Genomic DNA, 10,000 nt, shown 5'->3' with positions numbered 1-10,000 from the left:
CAAACAAAATTAAATCTTAAATGGTTGTACTGCATGTTAAATAATAATAATAATAATGATGATAGCACCTGATCCCGCAGGCGTTGCAGAGCGGTGTCCCGTCTTCAGCATCTCTCCAGAGTGGAGTCTTCCTGGTGCGGCAAGATGCACAGATCTTACTACCTGAACACACACACACACACACACACACACACACACACACACACACTTTATGAAGCATCTCCTTTTCCTCCACTGAGTGCGTTTACAGGTTTTCTGCTTCACAGTAAAGGTGCAGCTCATCCCTAAATGAACACTCCCTCACTCCTCTGGTCTGAATCATTCTGTCTCCTGTCGAACACCACAGCGGATATTCTCAAGAATGCTGGAGAAAGCAGCTATTGGCATCCATAGCAGGAACATTCTTCACAATATCTTCCTTTGGGTTCAGCAGAGGAAAGAAGCTGACAGATGTGGAGCAGGTGATGTGAGAGTGTTCATGTCTGGCTGAACGTCTCTTTATAGTGTATGAACTCAGATGAATGCATGAATCATGTAGTAATAGAACTTTGTGTGATTGTCAAATCAAAGGCCCTGATTTAAGTAGACCAGCTGACCAATCAGAGCAGAGCTGGCCTTCAGAAGGAACAGGTTTACACACCTGAAGACCCAAACTCACTCGCACAGTCTATAATTAAAGGATTACCCCCAAACATCTGCTGTTAAACACATGCTCCTGACCTCCTCTACACGGCTGGAGGAGACTCCACACCAGGGGTCACCAATCCTGGTCCTGGAGGGCCGGTGTCCCTACAGGGTTTTGCTCCAACTTGCCTCAACACACCTGCCTGGATGTTTCAAGTATACCAAGTAAGGGCTTGATTAGCTTGTTCAGGTGTGTTTGATTAGGGTTGGAGCTAAAATCTGCAGGACACCGGCCCTCCAGGAACAAGTTTGGTGACCCCTGCTCCACACTATCAGCACACTTTAAAATACAGCCTGACCACAGCCCGGACTCACAGAACATAACCCGAGCAGCAGAGAGTGTGTGTGTGTGTGTGTGTGGCGGCCCCTGCTGGTGGTGTGTGTTACTGACCGCTCAGGCTGCAGGGGTCGCTCTCCTCCTCTGAGCTGCTGCTCCTCTGAGCGGAGTGTAGAGATCTACAGCGGCTCCTGCGGCTCCTCCAGCGGCTCAGCTCCTCACTGATCACACACACACACACACACAAACACACACACACACACACACACACACACACACACACACACACACACACACACACACACACACACACACACACACACACACACACACACACACACACACACACACACACACACACACACACACACACACACACACACACACACACACACACACACACACACACACACACACACACACACACAGCGGCTGGTCACATGATGAGCAGATTTACTGTATAAAACACATGACACCTGTGGAGAACCATGACAGAACCTCCTCAGTGGAGTATGAATGCGTCTACACCACCTGTAGTTGGAGGTGATGAGCAGTCGGCTCCGCCCCGCTCCGGGCTCCAGCTGCGGGGTCATGCGGAAGGTCACGGCCTGCAGCTCAGGGTCCTGCGGGTCGGGGCTGCGTGCAGGACGGGGCTGCTTCCTCCGGCGGCACACACACTCCTGCTGCTGCTCCTGGAGGACGTTATTATTCAGATCCGGCAGACGACGACACACACTCTCAGACACCAGACAGGAAGTGATGTCACAAGATTTCCCTGTGGATGGAGCAGCAGAAGGTTCTTCAGTGGTGAGCGCAGACGTGTGTTCTCCAGAACAGCTCTGACCCGCCGCCGGCTCTCCAGAGTTCAGATCAGTGTGTTCAGAGCTGTACAGCGGAGCGACCGGCACACACACGGAGGACACATGTGAGGAGGGCAGATCCACCTGACCGCTGACCTCACAGTCGGACCGATGATCTGTCTGACCTCTGACCTCACAGCCGGACCGCAGCAGCCGCTCGCACTGCTGGTTGATCAGGCACATCACCTCCCATGCACTGCTGTGGTCAGACCCGCGCACCACTGTAAACGAGCCTGTGACCTCTGACCTGGGGCCTGCGGTGACCTCTGAGCTTACCACTGCGGTGTCCCCGGGGCCGGAGCGCTCCTCGTCTGCAGGCGCGGGCAGGTTTGTGGCCTCCTGAAGCAGCAGCAGGACGGAGGAGTGCGGGACCTGCAGCAGCTGCACATCCTCTGAGGAACTCATGATCCCTGAAGAGCAGAAGATCCCACACTTATGAACAGACAGAAAACAACGGACAATCCAGCCCAGCATTACTCACATGCCTATAACCCTCACAACACAAACCATGTTTACATATTTTTCAGATATTTAGATATTTTCAAAATTTCATATTTTTGTGGGTGTCACGGTGGCTCAGTGGTCTGCACTGTGGCCTCACAGCTAGAAGGTCGCTGGTTCGAGTCTCGCCTGGCTATAGGGGAACTGATGAACTAAACTGGCTGTAGTGTATGAGTGTGTGTGTGTGTGTGTGTGTGTGTGTGTGTGTGTGTGTGTGTTTGTGTATGGGTGTTTCCCCAGTACTGTTTGTGGCTGGAAGAGCATCCGCTGTGTAAAAATATGCTGGAATAGTTGGTGGTTCATTCCGCTGTGGTACCCCTGATAAGGGACTAAGCTGAAGGAAAATGAATGAATTTAATACGTTTAATCAGTTGTGTCTCAGCCAAATATTGTCCTAAAGCAAACCATCATCAGTGGAAAGTGCAATTATTCAGCTGTCAGATTACGGACACTTACGACTTAACTCAGGGCCACAGCAATTTGTCCTCATTTGTCCTATTTTGACTGCTATGCCATTATAAATTGTGAAAACAATCCATCGAAGGAGGCTTTAACACAAAAGAAAAAATATCTATTTAAATGAATGATATTTAAATGACAATAGGCTAGCTTTAATTTAAAACTGTAACAGATTCCTATTTTTTCCAATGATATGATGTAATTGATATCTTTAGTAAAAATGTTTTTGGTAATTCAGAAAATGTGGTTATTATGAGGACTATTCGACAAACTAATCCAGCAAATGATAGTGGTTAAAACACAGCCCATTTAAAACTCATAACTGAATAGAAAATGAGGCGAATAACTGCAAAAAGCTCCACTTTTTAAGAAAAATAACCATTTATTTCACCAGGTTGGCTGCCGGCCTGTAACTCGGGTAACGTTAATGTTAAACCAGAAAAAAAGAAACAAATAAAAGTTTACATTTACCTCAGGCTGAGTAACCCATCGCTTTACTAATGAGCCATGAGCACAACAGATTCACATTATCTCGACGCTTCATCAATATAAAGACATGTGAGGAGGACAGTCGCGCAGAATTATTGATTACAGGTCAACAAATACACTATTAGAAATATTCTCTCGAGTTCATCAGTCAGTGAATTAAACCAGAGCTCACACAAACCTGCCTGAGGCGGACTCTCCACGGCGGAATATCAAACACAGGCCGCAGCTGCGCGTGCCCGTCTGTATTACAATGTAGCAGATCGCGGAATCTCCCCTCAGAAGTCGCTACAGTGTAGCAGTCAATCTCCCGCGCGCGGCAACAGCACAGCGTTCCCGAGCAGCAGCAGGTGAGAGAGTGTGTGAGGACTCCGCGAGTTTATAGAGCGTTTGTGAAGAAATATAAACCGAATAAACTCACCGCTCCGCCATCAGCCCCGCCGCTTCACGTGTAGATCAGACTGTCACGTGACTCGATGATTATGATGTGCAGGTGTTGCGCATCTCACCTGTGCCCCACACACACACACTCCAGATTCACTCCATTAAAACACGGACTCATCACAGTGCAGTTATTGTCAATAGGTTTGCTTTATTAATCTGAAACTCTGACATGTCATACATCAGTCATCATCTTCAGTGCGGTACAGAGAGTGTGCGCATGGTGACCTGAGCTGAGAGTGTGTCCCCAGCAGAACTCCTCACCAATGATCATCTGCAGACTCCTCCAGCACACCTCATGCTCACAATCAGCTGTGATGGGGAAAGTTTCCCTGGTGAAGAACACACTCATATTCACTTCACAGATCAGAAGCTGAAGCCCGCGTTAACTCCTGTACACAGGCGGATCCTCTGAGAAGACCAATCAGTCTTACAGTGATGGGAATCTGCAGGATCAGGAACATCCGGGCTGACATCATGCTTAACTTTAGTCACACATCATAAGAGAGAGAGAGACGGCTCTGCTGCGTTCAGTGTGTGTGTGTGTATATGTATGTATGTGTGTGTGTATGTGTGTGTGCCATCTGTAATAAAGGATGATGGACGGCGGATCCTCATTTCTGCATTTCCCACAATGCCGTGCAGCTCTCAGTGTGGTTTGGGCACGTGTCCGTCCACGTAGAAGTTGCGTGTGACTTTGGGCAGCGTGAGCTCCATGCCATCCAGCTCCGGCGTCAGGATGATCTGGCAACCCAGACGAGAGTTCTCCTGCAGCAGGGGCGCCATGTCCAGCATATCGTCCTCCCTGCACACACACACACACATCAGTAACACACACACACTCAGAGCATGTGCTGCAGGAGTGTCTTTACCTCTCCTCCGGTTCGGGCAGTCTGTCGTAGTGTCCGCTGCTGACGTAGACATGACAGGTGGAGCAGGCCAGAGACGCCTCACAGGCTCCTGCGCGCGCGCACACACACACACACACACACACACACACACACACACACACACACACACGTGATCTGATCAGGTATATAGATGATGGTTCCATGTTTAAAGCACAGCACGTGTGTACATTGACTGACAGTGTGTGATTGTACAAGTGTGGCCTTCTTGAGTTGAAAAACAGCTGAAATCTGCTGAATATTAAAGTTAATAGACAAGAAGCAGAAGCACAGCATATATTCACAAACTGACTAATTTCCAAAGTGATCCTCTTCTTAGGCATGTTCATCTCAATAAACGTGTCCTCCTCCAGCTGATGATGTTACTCTGCAGAACATGTCTGTCTGATAATAATCGACACTCTGAGCTGCTGTAGTGTTTAGAGTGAGCAGATGAGGAGGAGCTGACCAAATGATCAGGGATCTGCACTGTACGTGTTCAGTCATTGAGCATCAGTGTGTGTGTGTGTGTGTGTGTGTGTGTGTGTGTGTGTGTGATTAGTGATGGAGTTAAACGCACCCTCCAGATCGATGCCGTGTTTGTGTGCCAGATAGAGGACGTTATCACCGACCCGCGCCTGGACGGGGATCCTGCGGCCCGAACGGTCGATGTAAACCACATTGACACTGCAGAGCACACACACACACACACACACACACCATCATCATCATCATCATCATCATCATCATCATCATCATCATCATCATCATCATCATCATCATCATCATCACAGTTTTTAAATGCTAAAATCCATAAGCAGATCAGAGTGTCTCTGGAGTGTAAAGCCGGAGCATTGATGTACAGCGCTGAAGACTCGTCGGGTTTCATGTGTATATGCTGGCCCGTAGCCGGCCTGGTGTAAGGGGGTTCTCTTTTTCTCAAAAGTGGACCTCACTGCAGCTATTCTGCCCATTTCCTTGTTGATTATGAGGTTTACATGCTGCATTTTAAGCACTTTTGCTGGATTATCTTGTCGGATAGTTATCAAAACCACCCTTTCTGATGTACCAACAACATTTAAATAAAGAAATAATATAATAATATGTAGAGAAGAGCATGGCTTATTTCATCAATACAAATGTATTACATCAAATATCATTAGACAAAGATATCAATCTGTTCATGTACAGTAAAAAAGGCTGGCCTATTAGCGTTCATTCATTCATTTTCTTTTTTGGCTCAGTCCCTTTACTGATCTGGGGACTACACGGCAGAATGAACTGCCAACTATTCATGCATACGTTTTACACAGTGGATGCCCTTCCAGTTGCAACCTAACACTGGGAAACACCCATACACACACACACACACTCATACACTATGGCCAGTGTAGTTGATCACTTCCCCTATAGCACATGTGTTTGGACTGTGGGGGAAACCGGAGCACCCGGAGGAAACCCACACCAACACGGGGAGAACATGCAAACTCCACACAGAAACACCACCTGACCCAGCCGAGACTCAAACCACCTTCTTGCTGTGAGGTGATCGTGCTGCCCACTGTGACGTTCACCTTCCTCCATCAGACTCTGACACACTGAACTTGGCAGTTTTGCACCGACAGCCAACACTGGAGTCCCCCCGGTCCTAAAGCCTTTCCTGATGGGTTATTTTCACAATTCATTATGGCATAGCAGTCTAAATAGGACAAATGAGCTCACATTTAGGGCAAATTCTGGACCTCTGTCAGTGAGCGGTGGGTCTTCTGAACCAGTCGTACCCCTCCGCCTAGCTACAGGCCTGATATGTGCACACAGAGCAGATCAGAGCCATGCACACTCTCTATAACCATTCATTCATTCATTCATTCATTCATTTTCTTGTCGGCTTAGTCCCTTTATTAATCCAGGGTCGCCACAGCGGAATGAACCACCAACTTATCCAGCAAGATTTTTGCGCAGCGGATGGCCTTCCAGCCGCAACCCATCTCTGGGAAAATAACCATTCATCAAAGAGTAATTTGACTGCATTAGTCAGACAGGGCGGACTACTGCTGTTACTTCACATCACTCAGACTCTGTGCTGAACACTGTTAACTCTGTATTTCTCTGCTCTCCTGTGTTTATTCATGCTTGTCATTTGTTTACTACACTTCATGCACATTCACTTCCCACAGCATCATCTAGATCAGTCAAATCACCATTCATCAATCAACTCTTAACAAACAGCAGTCTTCATGTGATCTGGTGACAAACACGCACACACACACACATAAACACAGCTGTATTGGACACTCACATGTGCTCCTGCGCATGCGCGTCCTCTTCAGGTGCGCTGCTGTCTTCACTCTGACACACACCTGTTGGACACAAACAGCAGCGGCTCACTAAACCAGTAATCTACTCTTGTGTGTGTGTGTGTGTGTGTGTGTGTGTGTGGGACGCACCGATGCTCGTCCTCAGCCGTCTGCTTGGCGCAGAAAACCCGTCGACTGCTCTCCTCACTGCGGCGCCGGTGCACCGGTTTAACCGGAGGAGCGGACAGACTCTGCAGACCGGAGATATCCGGTTTAACCGCTGGGTAAAATTCACGCCCGCCCGCACCGCCGCGGCCGCCGCCATGACACTGTTTTCATCACGTGATCCGCGCTGGCCAATAGCGGGTATGGAAGGCCATTGGTCTTCCATAAGCGAGCGACCTGTGCGTGATGACGACACCACCGTTACCTCACCGCCGCGGAGCTCTCATGATTGATGAAGCACTGATCATTGATTGTGGGAGAGCTCTACTGTCGAGAGTTTAGGTTGATTTCTCCAATATTATTAAAAAATCTTATTTCCAGTCTCTGTATTTCCTCGAACTCTGTATTCTTTGGTTACTCTTGTTAACTTGTTTAATTTGCTGGAACTGTATTTCTGTAAGGCTTTCTGTCTGCTTCTCCATATTGGATCTCTGTAATGTTCTTTCTTGCATAATGAAAAAAAGGTTCTTATGATGGTGTCCTAAATGATTATTTATTTATTTATTTATTTATTTATTTATTTATTTATTTATTTATTTATTAATGTATTCTCATTGTACTTGGTAATTCTCTATTTTCTGCATTGTTCTCTGCACCTGTGCTGTTTTTGCTGTATTATTGTTGTTTCTGGTTGTGTTTTCTGCATTTCTCTAATGTTACTGGGTTTAGTTTATATCTGTATTTGTTTGAAAACTGTGTGTAATGTTTCAAAACTTATAATAAAATAAAAGTTCTGATGTGAAACAGAACATTAATTAATTTACTTTTGATTAATTGATGATAAGAAATGTGTTTGATGACTTCATGACTATGATCAGATCTGTCATTCAGCCTGGCTGTGTGTTATTGTGTTTTACTTGTTGTTTCCTCTTCTCTGTTCATCAGATGTGAGATATGGTGAGAAGGGATAATACTGGTGTACTGTTCTCTCTATATTCTCACTCTGTTTATTGAAGGGATTTGGCGGTAAATGACCAAATATAAACACAAACACACTGATCAGCAGTGATGTGTTGAGGATGCTGGACTCAGATCAGCATCAGGATGTCTCAGACTGATTGAATGCAGCATTACAGCTGTTATATGAAGAGGAGACGCTATCTGTTCATTAAATCTGCCAATAACTGCATTACCATTCTGCATAACTTCTATAATGAGTCTGTCCTCTGTTATCTGTGTTGTGCAGCAGTGTGCTCTACTCAGTGTGCTCTACTCAGTGTGCTCTACTCAGTGTGCTCTACTCCTCAGTGTGCTCTACTCAGTGTGCTCTACTCAGTGTGCTCTACTCCTCAGTGTGCTCTACTCAGTGTGCTCTACTCAGTGTGCTCTACTCAGTGTGCTCTACTCCTCAGTGTGCTTTACTCAGTGTGCTCTACTCAGTGTGCTCTACTCAGTGTGCTCTACTCAGTGTGCTCTACTCCTCAGTGTGCTCTACTCAGTGTGCTCTACTCAGTGTGCTCTACTCCTCAGTGTGCTCTACTCAGTGTGCTCTACTCAGTGTGCTCTACTCCTCAGTGTGCTTTACTCAGTGTGCTCTACTCAGTGTGCTCTACTCAGTGTGCTCTACTCAGTGTGCTCTACTCAGTGTGCTCTACTCCTCAGTGTGCTTTACTCAGTGTGCTCTACTCAGTGTGCTCTACTCAGTGTGCTCTACTCAGTGTGCTCTACTCAGTGTGCTTTACTCAGTGTGCTCTACTCAGTGTGCTCTACTCAGTGTGCTCTACTCAGTGTGCTCTACTTAGTGTGCTCTACTGAGTGTGCTCTACTCAGTGTGCTCTACTTAGTGTGCTCTACTCAGTGTGCTCTATTCAGTGTTTTCCACAAGTAAACGCGCTCCTGCTTGTGATTAAGTGAGTCGGTCTCCTTCCTCCTCCTGAACAGAAGGCCAGCAGTGATCAGCTGTTCTCAGTAGACAGTTGTACAGTAGAACTGCACTGCGGTCACTGACAGCTCCGTCCACCAGGGGGAGACACACACTGAGCATGCGCGCAGACAAACAGCAGATCATCATAACACACTACTGCATACCCGACTGCAACTCCAGGCGTTCACACACACACACACACACACACACACACACACACACACACACACACACACACACACACACACAGCACTGAGACACTTTAGGGAAATCCCAATCACATTCTAGACCTGCTCAGACTGGCCTCTCTCTCTCTCTCTCTGTGTCTGTGTGTGTGTGTGTGTGTGTGTGTGTGTGTGTGTGTGTGTGTGTGTGACCCTGTGGTTGATGTGGGAAAGTCTCATTCAGGAAAATCACTCAGTGCTGTACACACAGCTCTCTAGCTCCGCCTCTGATAGATCCACACGGCTCTCTAGCTCCGCCTCTGATAGTTCCACACAGCTCTCTAGCTCCGCCTCTGATAGATCCACACGGCTCTCTAGCTCCGCCTCTGATAGTTCCACACAGCTCTATAGCTCCGCCTCTGATAGATCCACACGACTCTCTTGCTCCGCCTCTGATAGTTCCACACAGCTCTATAGCTCCGCCTCTGATAGTTCCACACAGCTCTCTAGCTCCGCCTCTGATAGTTCCACACAGCTCTCTAGCTCCGCCTCTGATAGTTCCACACAGCTCTCTAGCTCCGCCTCTAATTCTATTAACTAACTCTATTGGGTGCAGTGTGAGATTGCATGTTTGACACTGTGTGTCTCAGCTTGCATATGCAAATCTGCAGTCAGATACTGTTGGAGTGTGTTTCTATGGGCGTACTCACACTATATTATCCGTACCGTGCCCAGGCCCGTTTCAGAAGTGTGTGTGCGCTGAATCGGGCTCAGGCACGGTTCACTTGCTTTGACAAGTATGCTTTGGCCCAGCTCAACACAACTGTACATGGTGTGAGTACACCCTATGATATA

The 10,000-nt window shown here is 47.4% G+C and overlaps 2 protein-coding genes across 3 annotated transcripts in view; both read right to left on the bottom strand.

Moving 5' to 3' along the window:
• Positions 1-3,737, bottom strand: part of zglp1 (zinc finger GATA like protein 1) — a 4,687-nt gene extending 950 nt beyond the window's left edge. Inside the window, exons 1-4 of one of the 2 annotated variants that reach the window (XM_087256097.2) lie at positions 3,689-3,737; positions 1,493-2,231; positions 1,076-1,182; positions 69-162 (exon numbers count right to left, since the gene is read on the bottom strand). In XM_087256097.2, coding sequence (XP_087112223.1) covers positions 69-162; positions 1,076-1,182; positions 1,493-2,226 — 935 coding nt within the window. In that variant the 5' untranslated portion in view covers positions 2,227-2,231; positions 3,689-3,737. 2 annotated transcript variants of the gene reach the window in all.
• Positions 3,738-3,839: 102 nt separating this feature from the next.
• fdx2 (ferredoxin 2) lies at positions 3,840-7,251 on the bottom strand. Its single transcript, NM_001076664.2, is given in 5 exon segments — positions 3,840-4,513; positions 4,581-4,668; positions 5,176-5,282; positions 6,895-6,955; positions 7,043-7,251. Coding segments are annotated over 5 exon segments (588 nt in total). The 5' UTR covers positions 7,218-7,251; the 3' UTR covers positions 3,840-4,356.
• Positions 7,252-10,000: the final 2,749 nt, after the last annotated feature.

The sequence above is a fragment of the Danio rerio genome, chromosome 6, assembly GCF_052040795.2.
Source record: "Danio rerio strain M-AB ecotype USA chromosome 6, GRCz13ab, whole genome shotgun sequence".
Taxonomy (NCBI): Eukaryota; Metazoa; Chordata; class Actinopteri; order Cypriniformes; family Danionidae; genus Danio; species Danio rerio.
The sequence above is the reverse complement of the archived record's forward strand: the minus strand, read 5'-3'. Positions and strand labels throughout refer to the sequence as shown.